Genomic DNA, 26236 nt, shown 5'->3' with positions numbered 1-26236 from the left:
TGTGTGCACACACACACACACACACACACACATATATATATATATATATATATATATCTACATGGATCTACGTCAAATGAGCGAAAGCTCATTTGAACGGAACTCATTATACTTCGACTACTATACTGAAGTCCAGAAACATCGCCCCCTCACATGAACAAAACACAAAAGCATGACAACTACTTCTCCGATAAACAAAATATACTGTAACAAAAAAAACACCACTAAACCATCATCCTACCACTAATCCTTCCCATAAGTGTACACTGTCCTAAAGAAATAGTTCAAGACCTTATGTAATTAGTTTTTCTAGGGAGGCAAGCCCCCCTGCATCCACCATGTTGGCTCTGAGATCGCACTGCCTTGTGGAGAAGAATGTGTATATGTAGTTAGCTACTGCTGCAACAGACTGCAGGTTGATCACTGTTGTCGTGCTTTTGAGTTTCGTTCATGTGAGGTGTTGATGTTTTGGGATTTCGGTAATGTGGTCTCTGTTTGTCTGTTTAACAAGTTTCATTCTAATGAGCTTCATTTGAAGTAGACCCATAGATATATATATGTATTTATTAGCAAAGAGATATGGGTCTTTTCCCAAAACCCTTGTCAGACTTGCTGTAGATGGACAACATCCGATCACCTTTAAAATGTGCCATTGAAGTAGAGGATCCAAAGTGGTTAACAAAAATGATATCACATATAGGATGATGCTTATTTCTTAATTTAGTTCTACAGAGGCTACATACGGATTTTAATGAAGTTAATGATATCCATAGTTCTTTAAAGCTTGATTAACTACTATAAATCATTAAACGGTAAACACATAGACTAAAGGCTGAAATGACAGCAGTTTATTGTAAATTAAGCACTTTCATTAAGTACCTTGACAAAACTAGTAGATTGCATTGTATATGTCATTTACTTAGTCACCCTAGCTTTTTGGTTTCTGCATTCAGTAAATAAAAGAAGGCCTCCTCTACTTTTTGCTTCCTTGTTAATTGCTCTGTACTGGATACAAAGTGATTGTCTCTGTAATAACTGACCCAGGGTTGGGAAGGTTATTGTAATAAAATGTATTTCTAAATCTCCTCTCATTTTGGTCTACACTTCCTCTCAGTCACCATCTTCTTTCACAGTGCAAGTATGTATCTTCGGTTATTACATTTATATTTGTTCTAATACTGTGTAGAGCAATCCATTTATCTTGGTAGTGTGTTGTATTTATATTAATTTCTTTCAAGCTGGATAAGCTTTTTGTATGTTGAGTCTGTCCCCTTTAAGTATGTATGTAATTTCAGTTACTGGTGTTTTGCTATATATAACAAGTCTTTTGATATGCTAATTAATCCAATGGATGTTTACTAAGTGATGGTTTTATATTGCACTTATCTGTGTAGTGCTGTGTTCTGATAATGTGCTGTATACATTTCTGTACACAGTATCACTGTGGTTCTGTATCAGTATACCTCCTGCTAAATCTATTTTGGCCTTATTTTCATACATCTCTCTAATTTTGCAGTACCCCATGTGCTCTTGCTCTAATTCACCACTGTCCATCCTCCATGAATAGGAATACATAGTAACTTTATTGCCTCCATGTACTATTACAATCTAGTAGAGTTTTTCTCTTTTTTTTTTCTTTTCACAGCCTGTGGTCACTATGCCCATCCCTGAAACTGTGATACAGGATCTCTGCCACAATACCCAACTCTCAAAAGTTTTCACTGAGAATATTGTCATTGTGAAATGTAGTCATGTTTAACATGAACAGCCTTGTTGTGTATGAACTTTAACTTGTGAAATACATGCCTGTCCGGTGCTCGAAAGTGAGATTCCTCCAAAGGAATAGTCCTTTCATTCTAGGGGTCACTTACTAAATTGGCCACTGTCCTTCCTCTTGACCAATACACTGCATATGCCAGTTACTTAGTCTTCATAGCACCCTGGTTTCTGCATTCAGTAAATGAAGGAAAGCCTGCTCTGTTTTGAACTGCCTTGTTAATTGCTCTTTATCAGCTATATGCTGATTGCTCACTGTAATAACTGACCTGAGGTTGGAAGGTCACTGTAGTAAAATGTATTGCTAAATCTACCCTCACTTTGGTCTCCCCATCTACTCAGTCATCTTCCATCACAGTGCAGGTATGTGTCATGTGTTATTACATTTCTATTTGTTCTAAGTCTGTATAGAACAATGAAAAGAACTTGGTAGTGTGTTGTATTTATATCAATTTCTTTCAAATTGGATAAGCTTTTTGTATGTTGAATCTGTGCCTTTTAACAAGTATGTATGTGATTTCAGTTGCTGGTGTTTTGATATATATATATATATATATATATATATATATATATATATATATATATATATATATATATATATATATATATATATATATATATATATATATATATATATATATATATATATATATATATTAAATAAATCTCTGTACACAGCATTACTGTGGTTATCTATCAGTAAACCTTCTGATAAACCTATTTTGACCTTGCATTCATAAACTTTCTTACCATCACTCTACTTTTACAATACTCCATATTTTGTTGCTCTGACTCACTACAGTCCAGTCTCCATCTCTAGAAAAAAATATTAGCTATTTTGCCACCATAGAAAATTGCACTCTAATGGAGTTTTTCTCTTTTCTTTCCTTTCAGATCCTGTCATTACTACATCAGTCTCTTACCCTGATACTGCAAGACCTCTGCCTCAAAGTCCAGCTCTCGAAAGTTTTAACGGAGAATTTTGTCATTGTGCAATGTAAGCATATTTAATATGAATAGGCCTGCTGTGTAGGAACTTCAGCTAGTTAAATACATGCCTGCCCTGTGCTGGAAAGTGGCTGTGTCGTTACCCCCAAAGGAGTAGTCCTTGTATTCTAAGGACTACTTAGTAAGTTGGACACTGTCCTTTGTCATGACCAGTAGATTACATTGCATATGTCAGTTACTTAGCCTCCCTAGCTTCCTGGTTTCTCCATTCAGTAAATGAAGGAAAACTTTTTTACTTTGTGCCACCTTGTTAACTGCTCTCTACTGGCTATGAACTGATTGACCTCTGTAAGAACTGACCAGACGGTTGCAATTCTAGTAGAATCAGCCTCACTTCACTCCCTTACCCTACCCACAATTCCCACCCATCTCTTCTTACTCTACTATTGTACTTCCCACATGCATAGCTCACCTTTGATACCAATTTCCTAAACCTCCCCAGACAACTTTATTACTGTCATATAAAAACTCCTCCATTTTCACATTTCTCAGTGTCCATCTAAAATTTAGAATCATTCACAACAACTTTTCTCCTTCCCAAAAAAATCACTCAGGAGGCTTTAACAGACACTGAAACATGGCTTTGTAACTCACAACTGGTGCTCACTCCACCCAAAAAAGCTACTATTTTTTCCCCAGATCCTTCTCTCATGAAAAAGAAAATGAATACCTTCTCTTAATAATGCAACCATTGAAGTCACTTCTCATAATAAATTATTAGGGATGATGGTGAATGACAAGCTACATTTGACCTGCTTATACAAAATTGTATTAAAAAAATCACCAAAAAACTAGGGATGCTTTATAGAGACATAAGTTTTCTCACCAATGTAACTAAAAACTATACTTTGCTCCTCCCCTCACTACTTTAAAGTGCTGGCATCCTTACTAACCTCCAGACATCACAAAAAAACAAAACTTGAAGAATGCAGCAAATCCTTTTTAGAACCCACCATTCTATAGAACTAAAAAGCCTAAATTGGTTAGAACTGCCCAGTGAACTAACTTATACACAGCTTCTTACCACCTATAAAATTATCCAGCATCCATCTATTTATCCAGTACTAAATAGCATTCTACACAACTATTTTCCCAATTGGTCATTACAATCCAATGACTAAAAACTCCTCTCTGTTGACAAACCTCTCAAATATGCTGGCCATGGTCTGTACTCATGCTATGTTGCTATGGTCTGGAACTCTTTACTTGTATCCATCATGTCCAGACCCTCCATCCAGTCCTTTAAAACCCTACTGAAAGATTACAAAACTACAAAACTCACTGGATAAGATTTGAAAGTGGTAACTTGAATACTTAAAAACTAAAACTGATAAAAAACAGTTAGGCATATAACATAAAAGAGCCACCAAAAACCTGGATTAGCATAATAAATGTAATCTCCGCTTTCATCCCATTCTGAAAGATTTCCTAACCAAAATCTGAGTTTAGTATTGCTCAACCCCAGGAAAGACTATATCCCTAAATATGAACACGTATCTATACATACATTATTCCCCCTTCTTCAGTGACTTCCTTACTTCCATAAATTTTTCTCCCCTGACTCTCTGCCTAAATGTTGTATAATTTTTTTAAGCTGTATGTGTTTTTGAATTATTTGTGAAAAATGAAAAATTATTGTTCTTTAAAATGTTTTTGTAATTCTTTAGACCTTTTCTACCCAAGCCTGTACCGTAAATGGGTACCTACCCTGTCAGAGTTTCCTGGTAATCAAATAAATAAATAAAAATAAATAAACAAGGAGTTCTGACATTCTCTTTTTCACTGATCTTTTCTTAATTCTGGAATTTGCAATTGTGAGTCTCAGAACTACATTAGCAAGCCCAACATTTTCTTTAAAGTTGACAGTCTTTATGAATAGCACCCTTCAGATAATACCGTTAAAACAAAAGTCTTTTTGTGGAAAACAGTTGTCTTCTCTGAAATGGAAACCACAGCCAAACGTTCAGGTAACCGTGACTAGTACTCATACAACTGGATTAGAGTTGCTTTCTACCATCTTTTACCATAATTCCTCCAGTTTAGTTTAGGTTCACAACAAGGACTTCCACTGACCAATACATACCTCTTCAGAGATGTTCATCATGTTACACTGCTGCAGATATCACTGTTGGGTTATCTTGCCATCAGGCGGTCCCGCAGTCGGCCCGAGTTCCAAAGTCTTGGTCCGGCGTCAGTACGCCAGGGGTATATAAGATGCATCCAATGCCATTTTCTTCAGTCTTTCTTGCTCGGTGCCCGAAGCAGAAGCAGTTCGCAAGTGCTGGTCGGCCGCCTCCTGAGATTTTCAAATCGAATTTCAGACCGAAGTCTTCATAAAGCTAAGTACCCCGTTGGGGAACCTTTTCTTGCCTCAGTCCGATGTCAGAAAAAGTTAACAATTGCATTTCTTGTGGGAAGCAAATACCTCATAAGGACTTTCATTCTTATTGTATTCCTTGCCTAGGCCCAGACCACGACGTCACAGGTTGTCGGTTTTGTGCTAGGTTTAATATACGAACTATTAAACGTTGGTTTGATTTCGCCTGACATTATTTTGGTAGGAAATTTAATTATACCATGCCATCGGAGCAACCGACAACCGGAATGTATAAAAAAATGCAAAGATAAGGACAGGCAGCCGAAATCCAAACCAGATTCCGAGGCCTCTGCTAGGCCAGTCGCCGGTTCTCCGATTTTCAGTGAGGCGCCTACGCAGCCCCTGATGACCACTGATTTAGAACCCCAGGCGACATCCGATTCTCAAGCGGAGATCACTAGGCCTCCACTACCTTTACCTTTAGGCCCTTCCGACTCCATACCTGAAGGAGATTCTGGTGCAGTTGAAACACCTTCAGTTACTGAAGGTGTATTCAGACCGACTACACTCACTATTAAATCCTATGCAAAACTGAAAACTCCTTTAAAAACAAAGAAGACTGCACAGTAGTCCCCTGTACAAGGCCCCATGCCTAGGAAACAGATACTTAAGATGGCTGAGGACTTAATTACACTTATCAGGGGTTCCCATCCCCCTCCTGATAAAAGGCCAAGGCAGGAGGAGGACTACGCTTCCTCTGACCAGGTTTCAGTTTCCTCAGACTCTTCTGAGGAACAGGAATATTCCTTTCCCCCTTATGAAGATTCTGATGCTGAAGAGTCTATCCTTTCTGCATCTCCCCCAGAAGACTTCTCTTTTGGGGAAACCTTACGTACTATGAGGGAACATTTCCACTGGGAAGGCCAGGATTACTCTGATTCTAAGAAAAGACTCCGAGAGTTCCTTTTACTACCCCAACACAGACCACTGGCTATTCCACCTGTGTTAGACATGGTGGATGATGTTTATTCAGAATCTAGCCTTAACCCAGACTCACTAACTCATGTACCAGCCAAACCAGACAGATACTACAGAGTCCCTGACTCACACAAATTCCTGTATAAAAGCCCTGTTGCTGACCCAGAAACCATTTCCCAGGGTCCCAAAGGGGTTAAAGCCTCTACTGCTAAAAACCCTGTGCCCTCTGAAAGGGATTCTAGAGCACTAGACAGATGGGGAAAGAAAGTATATACCTCAGCTACTCTAGCTATGAGGGCCTTAAATTGTCAGTTTCACATACTGAAATATCAACAATATCTGATGTCTCAATTAAAACAAAAAATGCTCGCACATACAGATCAGCCAGATTACAAGGAAATGCAAGATTTGTTGCATTCAGCTGAACAAGTGGGAAAACATACTTTGCAATGTGGATTTGATTCATTAGAAGCTTCTTGTAGAGCAGCAGTGACAGGGTCTGCCATACATAGGCATGCTTGGTTAAAAGAGCAAACATTACCTGATCATGTTAAAGCAAAATTATTGGATGCACCCTTACAGCAGGATGTTTTATTTGGTGTAAAAGCAGAAGAAGCTTTAAAGAAAATGGAGGATAAGGCAAAATCTATGCAGATGGTCAAGGATTTCTTACAGGTTCAACCTCCTCGTTTCAGCAGAAATTGGCCATCCAAAAACTGGTCCTTTCCAGCTTCTGCCAGACCACAGAGGGGCAGATACAGATGCCCAAGAGGCAGAGGCCAGCCACAAGGCTCTTACCAGCCTCGACAACGGAGTGCCATAACCCAAAAAGGAGGAGAAGACAGGTCTCAAACTACCAGAAGACAAACACAATGACTTACCCCTCAGACTACCAAGCAAAACCCTCTTGGCAGCTCCCTTGGGGGGAAAACTAGCTCTTTTTGCAGACAATTGGCACATCATCACAAAAGATAAATGGGTCCTAAATATTGTATCTCAAGGATACAGATTCCACTTTCACACTTTACCAAGGATAAAAGGAATGCCAAACCTGCCACCAAATCAATGGGCAGAGGCTCAAAAGCAAATTTCAGCTCTCATGGACATGAGAGCCATTCAACAGGTTCCTACACAGGAGCAAGGACATGGATTTTACTCAAGACTGTTTCTAGTTCCCCGAAAGGACAAAGCCTGGAGACCCATTCTGGACCTCTCAATTCTAAACACATACCTGGAAGTACCCAAATTCAAGATGCTAACACTACAGCAACTTCTTCCCATGCTGGGCAAGAAAGCTTGGCTAGTAACGTTGGACCTCAAGGAGGCATACCTGCATGTCCCTATTAGACAAAATTGCAGAAGATACCAACGATTCATTGCAGGTTCAACCCATTACCAATTCTCTGCACTGCCCTTTGGCTTATCTACTGAGCCCAGGGTCTTCACAAAATGCCTGGCATCAGTAATTGCATACTGCAGACAAAGAGGGATTCAAATATATCCATACCTGGATGACTGCCTTATTCAAGCAGAAAGCAAGGACATTCTATTAAAGCATCTGGCATTTGTCAAAAACCTTCTCAGTTGCCTAGGGTACACAGTAAGTGAAAAGAAATCAAAACTAGTGCCCTCACAAGACATAATATTCCTGGGTGCCAGCTTAAATACAATGGCCCAGATGGCTTACCTCAAGCCAGACAAGCAAAGACAACTGACTCAATACTTCAAAATGATGGCAACAAAGACCCAACTCCCTGCAAGAAAAATTCTGCAGGCCTTGGGATTCATGGCATCTTGCATACTACTAATACCATTTGCAAAACTGCATATGAGGAAATTACAATGGTATCTGAAAAGCATATGGTCTCAACACAGCCACAGCTTGGAAACAATAATTCCACTCATTCCCTGCCTTCAACAGGAGTTTCTATGGTGGGCTCAGGCATGTCACCTCAACAAGGGTCAGCCTTTCACCTTACCCACAGCCAGGCAAACTATAACAACAGATGCATCGGATTATGCCTGGGGAGCACACATGGCAGGACAGTGTATTCAGGGCAAATGGCCTGCAAACCAAAGGCATCTACATATCAATCAAAAAGAGATGCTAGCTGCACAAAATGCCCTAACAGCTTTCAAGGACCTCCTACATCCAGGACAATTCCTAATAAAGACGGACAACACCACAGTGATGTGGTACATAAACAAGCAAGGGGGCACACACTCCTACCCCCTATGCAGAAAAGCAATGACCTTGTGGAACACAGCACTGACCTACCAAGTTCAACTACAAGCACAATTCCTGCCAGGAAAGAAAAACACACTGGCAGACGATCTAAGCAGAAACATCACAGATCCTCACGAGTGGAAGCTAGATCCACAAGTATTCGCAATGATAACTCAAAAATGGGGGAGCCCAGACACAGATCTCTTTGCTTCCCCCCAAAACTACCAACTACAAAAATGTTGCACAAGGACATGCCACACACTAGCTTGGAAAGTGGACGCCCTCTCATTCAGTTGGAAAACATTGACAGTGTATGCCTTTCCTCCACTGCATCTTCTGGCAAAGGTGCTGCTGAAAGCCAGATTAGAGAGGCCACAAATGATACTCATTGCTCCAGACTGGCCACACCAACACTGGTATCCAATACTAAGGAACATGGCTTAAGGCCCACCATGGATTTTGCCTACAATTCCCCACCTGCTCACTCAGCAAAACAATCAGATTCTACACAGCCAGCTCAAGACTTTAAATCTGGCTGCATGGAAAATTGCCTAAATAACCAGTCAACACTTCTCTCTAAAGTTGTGATGGACGTCATTCTGGAGGCCAGGAGGCCCAGCACCAAGAAAGTCTATTCAGACAAATGGAAAAGATTCTGCGCCTGGAACCAGGCTAAAGGCCAAAATCCCCTTGTCCCAAATATTCCTCAGATTCTTCAATATTTAACTGAGATGTTGCACAAAGGACTTTCCTTCTCGTCTATTAAGATCCACGCCTCAACTATTTCAGCTCACTACAACACGGACCCTCCTATATTTTCACATCCATTACTAAGGCAGTTCCTCAGAGGGGCTAAGAACATAAGACCGCCCTGGAGAGCACCAACACCAACTTGGGACCTCAACTTTGTTCTGGAAAAGCTAACACTTCCACCCTTTGAACCAGCTTTCACTGCTGATCTACAATTCCTATCATGGAAAACTGCCCTGCTGCTAGCAATAACTTCAACAGGAAGAGTCTCAGAACTACAGGCCTTAATGGCAGTGGAGCCTTTCATCATTTTTCATCAAGACAGAGTCTCTTTACGAACTAACCCTTCCTTTATGCTAAAGGTGGTATCCAGTGTGGCCCTAAAGCAAACCATTCATTTGCCCATCTTTTATCCAAATCCCCAGAACAAAGGGGAAAGGCTCCTACACTCTTTGGACATTCACAGGCAATTACGTTACTACTTGGATAAAACTAAGGCTTTCAGAAAATCTGACCAGCTCTTTGTACCCTATGCTGCAGGATCTCAAGGAAAAGCTATCTCAAAACAGACCATTTCAAAATGGATAGGACATTGTATCTGCTTCTGCTACACACACCATGGGAAATCTGTGCCTGGTAACATCAGGCTCCATTCCACCAGGGCTACAGCAACATCAGCAGCCTTCCTCAGAGGGGTACCAACCAAGGATATTTTGAAGGCTGCCACTTGGAGTTCAGTGCACACCTTCACCAAGCACTATCACTTACCTCTATATTCTAAAACCAGAGCTGGCTTTGCCACTGCAGTTCTGCAGGGCCTGCTAGCCTCTCCAAACCCTGTTTAGTTCCACCACCCATCCTTAGCTTTGGGATTCAACCCAACAGTGATGACTGCAGCAGTGTAACACGATGAACATAGTACAGTTTTGTATCTACCATAAATGTAGATGTTCGAGTGTTCACACTGCTGCAGTACAGGTTACCCTCCCTCCATCCCCTCTGAACTAGCTGGACTTATCTATTCCTTTCTAGTCTATACAACCTCTATGGTGTATTTGCTTGTGACTAAAGGTATTGTTTTATTTTTATATGTATATTTTTATATAGCAATTTATATTGCCTACCTATTGGGGGCACCTGACATCTGGGGCAAGTAAATCTGAAGAAAATGGTGTCAGATGCATCTTATATAGCCCTGGCGCACTGACGTCAGGGAAGAAGCAACAGCAACTGATGCCGGACCAAGACTTTGGAACTCGGGTTGACTGCGGGACCGCCTGATGGCAGGATAACCCAACAGTGATGACTGCAGCAGTGTGAACACTCGAACATCTACATTTATGGTAGGTACAAAACTGTACTTTGCTTCAGAGTCAATTACCTCAGCCTCAGGCAATCTCTTTTTATCAAGAAATGGCAGATAATCTGGATTTCCCAATTACTTCTGCCACTTTAAAAATAACCTGTCCTTAAATTTGCAGGATAAAAGATAATTTCCTACCTGTAAACTCAGGCATAGTAGTTTAAAGATACTAGTCTTCTTTATTGTGCTGTGATATATTTTTACATTTAAAAGTTTTCTTCGTCTTTCCTTATTCAAATCTTCCACATTTAATACATTTAACCTAAATTATTGGCTCACCTCAAGATTTCTGATATCTACTCTAGCTTACCCACAGGAAGTCAGCCTGTAAAACTAGGAACCTCCTCACTATGTTACTATATAATAGAATACAATACAATACAATATATTTGTGCCTTTCGGCTTTTCCCGGTTAGGGGTCGCAACAGCGGAACTCTGGTCCGCTAATGATTGGCAGTAGATTTTTACATGCCGAGTTGCCAGCCCTGACGCACAACCTTCAATGAAGGTACGCCCATTCATGCATGTCTCCACACAGAAGACGCTCTAGCTGAGAATCGAACAGGACATCTTACTGTGTGGCGACAACACTACCTCAACACCACCACCGCAGTCAATACATTACAATATATAATGTAGTATAATGTAATATAATATAGAATGTAGTGTGTAGTGCATCATGTTATTATTGTATTCTGTGTTACTGTTCATTAGTATATTTGTAGTAACTCAGTGTTCAAAACTAGTCAATGTTCATATTCTGCTATATTAACTTTATTTTGCATTTGCGCATGCTATTTTTGCTATTATTGATTGTATCTGTTTATTATAGTGTTATAGATATTCTATATTGTGTTACACTGCCTTTCTTGGCTGTGATTGATATTGGAGTAGTACTACAGTTACAGACTGAATTAGAAGTTTGCCAATACCTATCTATATATCTATATCTATCTGAGTATCTACATATCTCTATCTGTCTATTTATCTAGCTAGCTAGCAATCTCTTTAATTTTTACAGATAGAAAGATACATTTGCAACAAGTGCATTTATTCATTTATTAACCTGGCAGATTGCACAGGTCAGAAGATCAGAGAATAATTTTCATCTATTACCTGGGCCACAAATAGGTGACACACTTGGGTATACGGATTGGTAATCATAAAGTAATAGGTAAGTGCAATAATATAACAATTTATTACATCCCACTATTATTGATTAACTATAGTGGGAAGTAGTAAACTGCCATAAACAAGACATATAGGAAGTTTATTACAGTTCAGTAACATTGGGATGTAACATATTACCATAAGCAAAATGTGTAGCAAGATCATCGCATATATTACAGAACTTAAATATTATGGCGGGAGTAACATTTAATCACAAAACACAAGTTGAGCCATAACTCACCTCTTCACTCATAGATGTGAGCTTAATAGGCAGGCAGGATTTTTTTTCTTTCAGTCTCATGATGATGTTGTTTACTTGTATGTTTTGTGAATGAATCTTCTGGGAGTTATGCAATCTGAACATAAAGTAATAGGTGTGCTTTTAGCTACTTCTGATTAGAGACATGCTCCATTTTATAGCTGTGATAATGTCTTTACAAAATAATCCTTTCTACAATTGAAACATAACTGCTTCACTCAGCAATAGAATGTAAAATAAATACATAAATAAAATTCATCATTGGGAGTTATTCAGTTTCAGATAGTAGCAGATTCAGGCATTATACAGTATCAAAGTAGGGCAACTTCAGGGTATTCTGATGGTTGATTTGTTCTGCCTAAGTCATTATGCAGTACAATACAAGATATTAGACTATTTAGACAGGCACTATAGAACAGCCAGGAATAATAAAACAATACAGAAAATATGAAATTATTGATTTAGACATTTTTGTTTTTGAATTATGACTCAAAGCTGTTAGTTATGTTTAAATGTATATTGAAAAGGCAGTGTTTTGCTATGAAAACAAATGTCATGAATGTCACACTGTGCCTTCACAATACTTCTTATGTATAGCTATTACATGTAAATGTCTATGAATGCTGTCATTTTAAATGCTTCAAAATACAGGTTTTCTAAGTCTGATACAACAATGGAAACATTTACTCTGAAGGTGCAGATCATTGAGCCACAAAACAGGATCGTAACTGTGGTAGTATCTCATCTTGAAGTTCCAGAATTCTATGGCATTTCAAACCCATTAGATGGAGATGTTTTGACAGTTCAGTATGTTGGTGGGAGACCAAATGTTATCTGTACTGTACGAATAATGTCAAAAGAGACATTTGTTCCAGCTCACGGACAACTAGTTACAGAAGATCCCACATACCAAAAACGTGGAGATGTGCCAGACTTCCATTCAACAGCCAAAACAAATAAAGGTAAACTTTAAAGAAATGAAAATTTATGAATATATGCTTTTTATAGTTGGTAACATATCCTTCAGCTTAACCAACAGAGATGCCACATTTTTATTTATTTATTTATTTTATTTGCTATTCTGAAATGAATTAAGTAGCATTTATCTGTTTGGAATGATTAAAATGTTGAATTTTACAGTTTTGTTAATGGTCACAGAATGAGTGCACAAGTTAAATACATAATATTATACTATTTGAATTCCAGGCCTTAGTTCTAATCTGTATTGTATTTTCAGCACTCTATGCATCTTTAAAAAATATATAAAGCTATGTTATGTGTAAAATATATTTAGTTTGGCTAAAGGACTTAAGGCAAGGCTTACACAATACAGAGCATTGTCTTACAATGACACACCCCTTACCTAGCTGTAATATATAATGCAATTTAATTTCTCATATTATGTTGCATTTACAATTTACTACAGTGTATTAGAAACTAATACTGCAAGACATAACATGCTTTATTGCCTCAATAATTGTTAACAACTGTATGTTATTAATTTATTTAATTTAGTTATTATAACTCACTCTGTCAAAATACTTGACTTAGTAGTCATATGGTATTTTGTATGTAAAGGGAGACTGATAATACATAATGCCACAGTGACAATACAGTTGTACAAACAAATCAGAATTTTCATAGTAACATGTACTTCAAGGATGTATGTTATGAAGAAGCAAAAAAATGACTGGAAATACATAAAAAATAATCAGAAACTACAGGCAAAAATATTTGCGGGACACTCCATTCAGACATATACACATAAACTACCTGAAGCTTTATTTGGCAGAAACTCAGGCAATTAATATAACCCACTGATATTGATAGAAACCATGTTCTAAAACAAGCACTATCTCCTCCTCACACAAACACACAGCATACCAACAGTGAGTAATTGAGAAAGAGTAATTTAAATGTTATTATTACAGTATAACAAAAGCTCTATTACCCCATGGTTCATAGGGACAAAATTGCACAAAAGTTAATAATAGCATTGACATCTGACTGGCAAATACATTTAAAATTTTAAAGGACAGTACAACCAAATAATATCGACATTAAGACCTGTAGTTTCATTTTTGCAGTAATTTGTAATACAGATATTTTTTTTGACTTTCAGAAAGTCCCATGAAATAAAACTCATATTCATTTGTCAAAATTTCCTGGAAGAGGTATTGGGGAATTCACCGCAGACAGCTATTCGATGTTTTAACTTCAGTATATAAGTGGGATTGTAATTTTCCTAAGAGATGATGAAAAACTATGTAACTCACTTTATCGGTATTATAATATAGCATTAGTTTAACATTAAAAAAACAGCCCAGTAAACATGTGTTTTGTGAAACCAATATCCAGTAAAAAGTCCAAGTCAGCTTTAAATGTTGACTGAGCACTACATAGGTATTGCTTTCTCATCCTGGTTTGCCTATTGAAAGGAGCATTTTTAAATAATTTTAATTTTAGACAAGGCCTATGGCGGGGTAACCGCATCAGATTCTTGTGCCAGCATGCTGCTCATTTGGCATATTTTAATTACTTCATACAAGCTCATTACAATGAAAGGTTACTACTCAGTGTATGTTTAAATTTAGATGTGTAGTTATGACCACAGACCTAAATTACAAATCATTATTTGCATCATTCTGCATTTATCTTAATCAGCAAAATGGGGAAATAATAGAAAAACAGAAGCCAATAAATATGTTGAGCTTGGATGAGCTCTACTCTTCTATTAAAATGTCTGTAGTCACAATGCACTCTCTTTTTTTAATAAAATGAAAAATAAATAATCCAGTGAGCAAAATCTTTGTACGTTGACATATGCTATGTGGTCATAAGCAAGTTTGTTAACCTACTACTGTAGTTCTGGCACAATCTGGTCACTTAGCATTGTTTCTGAAAAGATGTCTTCAACAATTGTTAGTAAAAAGTGAAGATCTTGATCTCTCATTCTCATTTTTAACATATTCTTCCTTTATGTGGGTGATATCTGTTACAAATGCAAGCCAAAATTTGGCATTGACAAATATATGTCATTTATATGCATTGCTTGCCATTACCACTATTTGTTTTTGCTGTACTAGTGAAAAATAATAAATATCGGCAGTAACCACTACATTAAATAATGGTGTCAGTGCAATAAATTCAGTTTTTTTTAAAATATGAAACATTTAATGAATTTATCATGCTCATATTTCTACATACTGGTTCTTCAGTTAGGAGATCCAAACTGCACTGCCCTGGTAACAAAGCCTGCCTTCCAGGGTATAAGGAAGTGAATTTCCTGAAGGCCAGCTGTGAAGATTTTCTACGGATGGGTTTGAAATATCAACACCTTACTCCTCCTTCACCAGATATTGATTATATTCCACTCCAGGTAGAACTGAGGGATAGCAAAAGCAGAGTCCTACTGCAGGTAAGAGTCATTATAAATGATATTATTGAACAAATATGTGCTTCTTGCATTTAAAACAGTTATATTTTGAGAGAATTCTACACATACAGAGGTACACAAAAATGTTTCTGAAAGTGTATAAATACAATTAGATATATGCAAACTAAACTGGACAAAACAAAATGTATCACATCAGACATTGTCCTGAAAGAGTATTTAATTTACATTGTGCCAGACACTATGGCCAAAGCGCACATGAAAAATATTGCCTTTTTAGAAAACTGTCCATTCCAGGCTTTTTTAACCTCAACCCCCAGTGAAAACTTTCCTACTAACAGTTTTGTGATTTAAAAATGTGTCTGCCCGAGGAGATGAAATGGGTTACTCACTTTCCTCAGAAAAAAAGTGAAGTAAGGAGGGTTTCCTTATTGTACAACTGCACCCCCATGGTAGAGTCCAAATATATTTTGCCAGGGAACTCACTATGAAAATGGGACATGGCCTTTCATTTTCCAGGTCATTAGAGAAAATATGCCCAGCTAACACACTTAACTATATTGCCTGTTTAGTTTAGAGGCAGATGGGAAGGGGTGTGGTATTTGTACAGAGAATGGTAGCAACCTTCATGCCTTTATCCTAATCCTCAGATAATTGCTACAACATATACATTTACACTTATTTTAAGCACGACAATCAGAATATGTATTATTTTGAAGAACAAATCTAGAAGAATGCACATTTTAACAGTTCATTTTTTCATAACCTAAAAGAGTCATCTGCGTTAGGTAGAGTAGTTATAAAATGGGAGGGTACAAATATAAAGGAAGCATGATGTAATTCAGGAGAAATTAACTACAAAAGTAATTGTACTAACAAAGAGAAAGAACACATTCACACCTACAGTACCGATCACACTGTCTATGGATTCAATCCTACGGCATTAGATTTGTGAGATGCTTTGTCTCATTTCAGTCCACATTACTTGAAAGACATGCTGCACACAAAGATCCCCATAAAATACCACAACAACAACAACCAGTAAAACAACAGTCACCTTCAAATATCTAGAAATCTGGTTTGATCAGTCTGAATTTTCAAGATCACATAGAAAAAAAGAAATAAAGAAAAAACAGAGAAAAAGTTTATCACTTAGTCTTCTGCTTCAGGAATACTTGCATTACCTCTGTTTACCTGCTAAACTGATATATGGAACGGAATCTTCTTTGCACAGCTAAAGTATAAATTTTCTTTAAGTGCTGCTGTTTCCAGAAAATTATAAAAAGTATTTCTCCAGTATCTCTCCAATAAAATTTATAATTTCATTATAAACTCCTGAACATTTCTAAAGCTAACTGTCTACCAGTTAGATAAATATCTGACATCTATCTAGGTTTACATCATTTCAAACTTTTACACCAAAATGCATAAGCACCACTTGCTAGCAAACTAAACAGTCCCATGCCTATTAACAGTCAGGACCTATTCTTCAAAACCCAGGATTAAGTTGCATTCTACTTACAAAAACTTCTCAATTTTTAAATCCCAAGCTTTTTCTGGCCCATCTTAACTACTTAAAAGAACTATCTGTTGTAACTACAGACCACAGTTTAAAGCATATTCATATATAAAAAAAGTGAATGTAAATACTTTGTTCCTGGCTTTATCACCTAACAATATCATACTATAGGTCATGCACTATAGAAAAAAAAAAACATCATCAGGTGTGATATTCCTTCTTTACTGGACACATCAAAATATTTGTACGTGTTGTAAATATTTTTATTTTCCCATTGTTATTTTTGCAGCTGAAGATAGATTATCATTAATCGTGTCTGTGTATTTTCTCAATCCTTACATATTGCACTACTGCTTATTGTATGATTATTGTATCTTATATCTCATGATAGCATACTTACATACCATTCAAGTATTGGTGGTTTGTGGAGTTTGTTCATACATTTAGTTTTGCTGTGAGTATCATTGCAATGTGCTATATTATATGAGCTAGCAGAGAGCTTGTTTTTTGCCCTTCTCTCCACTGGGGTACAACTGTGGAGTTGATATATGCAATTTAGGGGAGTGTAGGGCAGAGCACTCCAGAAAGGGGGGGTGCAGGAAAGAACTTTTTGTGTTTTCTATGTTTTGACTCAGCATTTTAGGAATTCATTTTTTGGAAAACTGTGTGCTAAAATTTGTATTTCAATCACACATAGGTGGACTCTTCATGAATGTACAGTTTTGCTAATTTATCTGTTACCTTTACCTCCTGGGCAGGGATTGAAACTGGTCCAGTATGATCATTGCCCTGCCCACAGTAAACCCACATACATATACAAATAAATAAATACATACTTTAACTTTATTGCAGTGATGAAGTTGGGGTCTATATTAGAAGCTCGAAGAGTCTCTTCGTCGAATGCCTAAATGCTGACACGTAAAGAGTGAATGCTGGAAACCACGAATGACCACTTCTGCAAATTTTTTCCCTGTGAAAAAATGTGCTTGCCCGTTCTCAAGAATTGCCCTTTTCCCGAATGTAGAGTAATCTGAGTTGGTATATTTAGCTAGGGGTGGTGTTGGGGGCAAAGCCCCCCACTTGATTTGTGTTTTAAAGTTTGTAATTGTGTTTACGGCCAAGTGAATTTTTTCCCTAGGAAAAATTTAGGAAAAGTGGCCCTTCGTGGTTTACAGCTTTTGCTCTTTATGTGTCGCTCTTTACGTGTTTGAAGTAAAGACTCTTTGAGCTTATAATATAGACCCATGAAGTTGTATTCAGTGCCGTAATTAAACAATTTAGTGTCAGGAAATTATTTTAACTGAAAGTCTAAGGTAAAAAAAAAAATAATTTACATGTTGAGTTGAAATATTTTAATCACATTGAAGACTTCTTTGAGTGTGAGTTTCAAGCAATTACTGTCCAGAATTCTAGCAGTCAGGAATGTTTACAAAAAATCATATACAACATTTATAAAAACTGCTCACTAGCTCACTTAAGAACTGAGAACCAGAAGGTGTTAATGAGTTAACAGGACTGATACTTGTAGGTCACTGAAAGATTGTTAGTAGGATAAGTTGAAATGAATTAATAAAAATATAAATTAGCAGTCACAGGACATGGATAGATGCTGAAGGAACAATGCTATTCTGAATACCAAGGTGCTGTGAATTTCCTGCTTAGTCATACCACCAATCTCTTGTCATCTTTGGCAACTTATGGTAATACTGGGTCTATATCATAATCACGAAATTTCATATGTGCGACTAGATATACGTCAACACATAAAACAAGAATGCTGTAAACAGCGAACAGCTATGTCCTCAAATTTTTTCCTAGCAAATAAATTCACATGGTCATTCGCAAAAAAAAAAGTTAGAAATCTGAATTAGGTGGGGGGCTTCACCCCCCACACCCCCCTAACTAGATATACCAACTCTGAGATTGCATTACAGTGAAGGAAAGAGCAACACTGTGTAGTTGGCCAACTACCTCCTTGCCCTGTGACATATTCATTGAATCGCTTAAATGCATTTTGATGAATATGTGTCCCTCATTACGTGTTCGCTTTTCAGCCATTTCGTGCTTATGATATAGACCCGGTAATAGTTAAAAAACAGTCATGAAACTGATACATATTAAGTAATCAGGAGATATCTCACCTCTCTGTGCTTCTAGAGTAGAAGATCTACATTATTATAGTATTAGTTTTAGATTCCCTACACTTTGCTTTCCATATGTGTTGAAAATGTTTGTCTTACTGAAGTGGCAGAAAACAAAATAACTTGGTTGTAACTTGAGTAAATGCTTTTGAGACACTACCATTTAACTGTTTCAATGAACTAGTGAGTAGTTTTGATGAATATTGCACATTATTTTCTTTTTGTTAAACATTCAAAGTAGAATTGCTAAACTGTTTAACAAAATTATAAGAATATTCTTAGCTAATCTGAACGTTTAGAAGGCACAAACTATTGTTTGCTTTTTCTTTCCTTTAGACACAGAATATTTGGATACCAGTCAAAATTAATCAAGCAGTTCCAAATATGCAACCTCAAGCAGCATTCATGTCCATGTTTATATTGGAGGCCGATCAGTTTATTCTTACTCCACTAACGACTGCAGTTATCGATGCAAGAGATGATGAAACTCCGAAGGACAATCTTGTGTTCAACATCACAAACCCACCAGTGGAAGGATATATCACACATCTAGATGACCATACCAAACCCATTACATCATTCATTTGGCAAGATCTACATGAAATGAAGATAGCTTACCAGCCATCTAATGGCAGCCATGCAGAAAGAAAGAATTTTGAGGTAATTGACAGAAAGTTACTGCACTGTGCATGTAAATCATTATAAAAGCTCCATCTCTGACTGTATTAAATTTTTAACAGGGTTAATAAAAGTGTCAGCTTATCCTGTTTTATCTATGGCAGGTTGAGTTTCAGGTTTCTGATTCTGCTTTCAAGAACAGCCCCACGATCATGGTTCATTTCTCCATTAGATCTACAGAAACAAATGCTCCTAGGGTCTCATGGAATATGGGTAAGTCTATAAGAAAAAATAAAATAAAACTTCAATGTATTTATTAATTAATGTTTACAAGATACTGAACTTTACTTTCTCATATCCATATTTAGCAATTGTGATTAAAAATCACCTGCTGCTTGGGAACGGGTTTCTGCTTAAAAAGCTAAAATTAACTTCATCTGAAGATTATGCTGATTATATGTCAGGAATTCAGGTGTATGACTTCTAACTATATATTCATATACTGATAACTTGATGATGATGCCAGAGTCATCTATGTGATAATCTGTCATGAAATAAAGAAGTGCCAGATTATCACATGGGGTGAATAAATCCATGGTTTAATATACTTTCTTGATTATATAGCAAAAATAATTTATATTTTCTCATTTTGCAGTCAAAGCTTTGCTTTTAAAATCATAGTGATCATTTACCTTAAACACCCATCTAATTTATTTATTTGCTGCTTTTCTGTTCTTTTATTTCAGATACATTCAAAATACAGGTTGTACTGACAACAGGTTCACCTGGCAGTTGTCCTATATTTGATTAATTACTTTCTTTCCCTTATACATTACGTTCAACGTGATGCTAGATATTACAACAATATTCAATAAGATTTCACCCTTCTACCTTATACGGTGATCATTAATTATACGTCCCATGAATGGTCCTTCAAGTTCATATGACCTGATTTCTTTCATTAAATTTAAAGCACCTCCAATTTCTCAAGATAATCATGTTCTCTCATTGTTGTATTCCCATGGACCCACTTTTTTAAATTAAAGGTACTTGTGGTCTCTTTCTCCATTTTTCTATTTTTCGAAGCTCTTGTATTAGATAATTAATCTTCTAGTTTAGTCTCCTGGTTGCTTCTCTATTTCATAGTGATTTTTTTCTTCGCTTTTATGAACAATAAATCAATTAACACCTAAACATGTCTATGAAACCTTTCAGCTTAGTGTATATTCCTTTTTAACTAGTTTTGAAATCAACCCTCTTAGGTCTCTTGTGTAATTGTCTAATTTCCAGCTCTCCCAGAAAATATGAACCCAGTCTCCCCCCTCTTCCTCACATCTCCAGTATCTCCAACATCAACTACTTAAAAGTATAATTTTATGTATTTTCTCTGGGGTATAGCAGTATTTGCACAGATTCTTCCAAGATAAGAGTCTACCTCTTGTTGCTTCTTTGGATATTTTACAGACCATTGCCCAGTCCTTTCCCCCAATCTCTATTTCTAAGTAATACTACTAGCCTAATCTTTGTTTCCATTTTATTATACATTTATCTTTAATCAAGGCTTTATATATTCTTCCCACCATTCTCCCTTTATTTCTTTCTAGTCTTCTGTTCTCCTGGTTAATGTTGACTAGTTTTTTTTTTGTTTCTTATCTTTTTGAGTTTTTTCATATATTATAAATATGTCATATACCCTTCAATGGAATAAAATTTCTCTTGTGCATATCTGAAATTTATCACACAGATTAGTCATTCTTCCTTTATTCTTATTTCACCCCAGTGGTACAAGACCCTTTACTCTTACAACCATTTATCTGCTATTTATGCATTTATGGTCTGTTTTCTTGCCTAATCCTATCGACCAACCTTAAAAGTGCCAGTCCTTGTACTCATAGGTTCATAGGTAGGTACTAGGCTATCGGCCCAAGGGCCTATGTAAGCCTAGCCAGCAAGGTACCATAGCTTACGCCACCCAAGAAAGTTATTTTCCTGTGCCACTGTCCAGCAGAGACACAGAAGTGATCCCTGGGGTGTATTTCCTATTTCCCATCCACTCATCAAGATTTTTCTTGAAGAGTGCTAATGAAGAACTTTGCTTGACATAGAGGGGTAGCTTTTTCCAGAGTATAGGAAGTCTCTTGGGCAGGAATATATCCCTCTAGCGTGTCCTGTTTATTGTGGTGACAAGGTTTAGGTCCCTAGAGCATGTAGCTTGGAGGGATTGTGATTTCTTTAGGTGTAGCATGTCCAACAGCTCTGGGTTTGGCATAGCTTTATATGTTAGGCAGAGATGACCTCGGAGTCGGCAATATGCTATGGAGTAAAGCTGGAGTTTTTTGAGGCGGTCAATGTAGGGCATTTGTTTGAGGACAGTAATCCTCTTTGTGAGGTACTTCTGAGGCCTTTCCAGCTGCTGCAGATGTCTTGTGAGGTACATTCCAAAAGGAGCATTGTACTCTATAATGGGTCTAATGAGTGATGAGTAAAGGGGAACAACAACCTATTTTTTCCTGGATGAGAACCCTTTTATGATGAGGTGTGCCATGTAGAAGGACTTCCTGACTACTGTGGCCATGTGACTATCAAAGGAGAGACTACTGTCCACCTGGGTCCCAGGGTCTCTTATCACACATTCGGTGTTAAGTAGATTGCTGCCTATGTGGTAGTTCATGGGTACAGAGTTTTTACCAAAGGGGATGACACTGCACATTTTGGCACTGAGCTTGAGGCCATGACTCTGACACCAGGCATCTGTCTCAGTGAGGCCCTTCTGTAGGATGTCCACATCATTTGGGGATTTGACTATGGCTCCTAGTTTGCAGTCATCTGCAAACTTTGTCAGCCAGAGTCCTTCTGTGTTAGCCTGTACTTCAGAGAAGTAGATACCAAACAGGAGAGGTCCCAGGACGGAACCCTGTGGCACTCCACTTGTCACTGCCTTGAGGTCAGATTTGGAGTCTGCAACTTTTACAGTGTGGGTTCTGTCAGTGAGCCAGTTGGCAACCCATCTTGTGACATACAGATTTATACCTAGTTTAGTGAGTTTAGCTATAATTCCAGAATGGGGGATGGTGTCGAAAGCCTTGGCGAGGTCAAGATAGGCTGTGTGAACCACCTTACCCTCATCCATGGCTTTGGTGACTGCCTCAAAGAAGTCTATCAGGTTGGCATGATCTGCCTTTCACAAACCTGAACTGGGTGGGATCCAGAGTTTGGAGGTTACCAATGTCTTTGTTTATGAGTTCCATGATGATACATTCCATGGCCTTGCAGACCAGGCTCGTCAGGCTAATAGGTCGATAGTTCCCGGAATCAGTGGTGGCTCCCCTTTTGTCGAGTGGGATAACTGTTGCTTTGCACCATTCAGTGGGCAAAAAGCCTGATGCGAATCTATTATTGAACATGGTGCTTAAGTGGGGAGCCAGTTCGTTCTGAAGCTCATGTAAAACGCAGCCTGGGATGTTGTCCAGTCCCATGGATGCTGTGTTTTTGGCTTTAGAGAGTGCAGCTTTTACCTGCGTAGTTGTGATTACAGGGACTCTGCATTCTTCCTGTATAGATATGGGCCCTTTAGGGGGTGAGAGGCGGGTAAAGTTAGCACTGAACTGATCTGCCAGGAAGTTGACAATATCAGTTGGTTCTGTAATTTTCGTGCCTTTGTGCTGTAACTCAGGGCAGATCTGGGTATTGCCATCTAGATTCTTGACATAGCTATAGAATGCTTTGTGGTTGTCCTTGGATTTAGTGGTAATTTTGTTTTTATAGCTAGCTTTGGAGGATCTTATAAGGGATCTCAGCTTCTTACTGAGGCTGACCAGGGAGCTCCTCCACTCATGGGATTTTACTCTCTTTTGCAACAGTTTCTTCCTTTTGTTGTACATTTTGTTTATGGCAGGGGACAACCAGATTGGCTTCCTTTTTTTGGAGGATAGCATCTTGGTTCTGTTTGGGATAGCACGATCCATGCACTCGTGTAAGTGCTTATAGAGTGCATTTGTGTAGGATTCAGCAGTTGTAACTGTATTGTCCATCTGTATGGGTATCATGAAGTTCACCACTTCTGTCTTAAGAAGCATGAAGTTGGCTTTGGAGAAATTTTTTACTGTGGTTTCCTTAATGTGGGGTGCGGCGGGATGTGGATATCAAGGGTGATAAGCTTATGGTCGGATCGGACCAATGAGGAGTTGACTTCAGGTGTGGAACACTGGTCACTCATGTTGGTAATGACTAGGTCTAGGATATTGTTTCCCCTGGTGGGGGTGTGGATAAATTGATCTAGGGCATTGGAGTTTATGAATTCCAGAAAGCGTTGAGCTAAGGAGTTGGTACACGAGTAGTTTTCCCAGTTAATGGTGGGGTAGTTGAAGTCGCCCATTATTAGGTTGTTTGGTTGAACCCTAATATTTTCCAGTACATCAAGAAAAGAGGAGTGGGAATCCTAGGGCATGGTGGGGGATCTGTAGCACGCTACAATTTGGATTGCAGTTTTGCCCAGAGTTAGTTGCACTTGTATAACCTCAGATGCATTATGCTGAGCAACTAGCCTGGAGGTGTGTATATCCTTAATGAATATGGACACACCTCCTACTTTTGGTGTTTTGGTCCAGGTTACATGGCCAAAAAGTGTGGTTTGAGTTATAGACTGGTGGGTGCAGGGGTGCTCTCTGAGCTATGGTGGTTAATTTATTTGAATCCTGCCTAAAAAAGGCCATACACGAGTTACCCAGATCCATTCCTCGCCCTCCTGAAAATTTTTTGGGGGAAAACCTTCACCCAAGGGGGAACAATCGGGCGGGTTTTTTCTGATTCAGAAAAGGGCAAGGGAATTAAAAATTGGGAAGCAACCTTTTGCCTTCCCCCTGTTATCATTGTGGGATGCAAAATGTTCCGGGGCTGCTTTTCCCCTTTTTTGTTTCCAAACCTGCTTTAAAAAGGGGGTTTTCCCTTTCCACTTCCCTTATAACCCATTTTTTGCCCCAAAAACCCTTTCTCAGGCCAATTAATTTCCTTTAAAAATTTTTTAAAAATTCAACATTAAGAGGGGGGTTTAAAAATTTTAATGCACTTTTGGGGGCTTTCCTTTTAACCAAATATGTAAAATTTTGTTAGATCCCCCAATAAAGTTTTCCCTCTTTTAAATTTACCGTAATCCCTCAGGATTTTACACAACTAGCGTCGAATCATTTCAAAAATTTCTATATTTTTTGGCTTATTTGTTCATATATGGAGCAGTATTAAGGTGCCTGCTAAAAAGCAACCCTTCCCAGCCATGTTTTAAACCCCTAAAAGCCCCTTATGAAAACAAAGTTTTTTTTGGTTCCTAAGGAATTTAAAAAGGGGAAAAAAAGCAAATTTTTAAACATAAATTTCATAATTTGAGTTTACAAAATTTTAAAGAATTTTTTTCCAAACATTAGAGAAAACAAAAATTTCCCAAAGGGGAAGGTAAATAAATGACAGTGGTAAACCCTTTCCAACCAAATATCCCAGACCTAAATTAAAAGAAAATTTCTTTATTGAAAAGGGGAAAACGGAAGAAACCTTTGGGGTCTAGTTTTTTCCCAAAAATTGGATCATTACAAAAAATGAATTCATAGGGGTCATTTCCCTTTCCAATTTAAAAAAGGGGAAAGCCAAATTCCATTAACCAGAGGCTTAAAACAATAACAACTTACTAAGAAGAACAATAGAAGTCCCACTTAAAAACCCAAGGGTTTTATTAAATTTTCCCTTTCCCAAAAAAGCTCATACCTATTTCTTTTCCCCCTAAACCCTTTATTTCATTTCAAATTAAATCCTACCTACAGCAATTCTTCCATTTTTAAAGTCTTGGTGGTGATCTAGATTTTAAGGAGCATCCCTTGATTCCCTATATACCGATTGAGAAGACACCTAAATTTCTTCAATAACTTATAAATTCTCAGCATTCCTTTGGCTTATTTTCTCAATATTCCCGTTTCCGGGCTTCTTAATTGTTTGAGGCTTAAATTAAAAACCTTCCTCCGGAAGATTTAAAAATTTCAAACAAAAAAAAATTAATCAATTTCCTATTTTTACTGTTGCGTTTTTTTGGGATCCCCTCATTTAAGACAAACTATTTCCTAAAATCATTTTTTTAAACTGACAATAATAGATTTTTCTCAAAAGAAAACAAAAGAATACCACTACTTCTTTTATTCCCCAAATAAACAAATAAAGTTCCTGCGGTTTGGTTCGGGATCCTGCTTCTTGTCCCACATATTGCAAAAGAAAATCCAATTATAAAATTTTAGGGTTTTTAAAACCACATTCTAGAAATATCCAATTTTTTGGGCCAAAAAGTTCTGTTTTGGGCCACCTAAAAAAGGTTCCTTTCCCACAAAAACCTCCCCCAAAACTTCCCTTTTCCCTGAAGAAAGGGTTACCCAACCCTTGGGTTTCAACCAGCTGAATCTCCAAAAATTTCTAAATTTTCGGGAATTAATTTTTTTAAGGTTAACTTTTTTCCCCCGAAAGGAACCTCTGAACCGAAATAAAGTATTTGGTTTTTTAAAAAACAGGCCCTTCTCCCCCTTTTTCCACATCCCCTTTAACCCTTAGGTAAATTCTCAAATTCCCTCGGAATTACCGATTTCACTAAGAGTTAAGCAAACCCCGGATGTACGGGGAATTGCCCCCCTTTTCAAAACTAACAAAAAAGGGGGAAATCCAGGAAATTCCATTTTCCAACTGAAAAA

The 26236-nt window shown here is 37.7% G+C and overlaps 1 protein-coding gene across 2 annotated transcripts in view; it reads left to right on the top strand.

The window, feature by feature from the left end:
* LOC122813289 (FRAS1-related extracellular matrix protein 1-like) overlaps positions 1 to 26236 on the top strand; it is a 1751891-nt gene that overhangs the window by 201953 nt on the left and 1523702 nt on the right. For both annotated transcript variants that reach the window (XM_044085535.1, XM_044085536.1), the window contains exons 4-7: positions 12500 to 12810; positions 15067 to 15266; positions 19239 to 19562; positions 19685 to 19793. In XM_044085535.1, the coding sequence (XP_043941470.1) occupies positions 12500 to 12810; positions 15067 to 15266; positions 19239 to 19562; positions 19685 to 19793 (944 nt within the window). The remainder of the gene's footprint in view (positions 1 to 12499; positions 12811 to 15066; positions 15267 to 19238; positions 19563 to 19684; positions 19794 to 26236) is intronic.

The sequence above is a fragment of the Protopterus annectens genome, chromosome 10.part0 (assembly GCF_019279795.1).
Source record: "Protopterus annectens isolate FY-2018-M chromosome 10.part0, PAN1.0, whole genome shotgun sequence".
Lineage (NCBI taxonomy): Eukaryota > Metazoa > Chordata > Ceratodontiformes > Protopteridae > Protopterus > Protopterus annectens.
The sequence above is the reverse complement of the archived record's forward strand: the minus strand, read 5'-3'. Positions and strand labels throughout refer to the sequence as shown.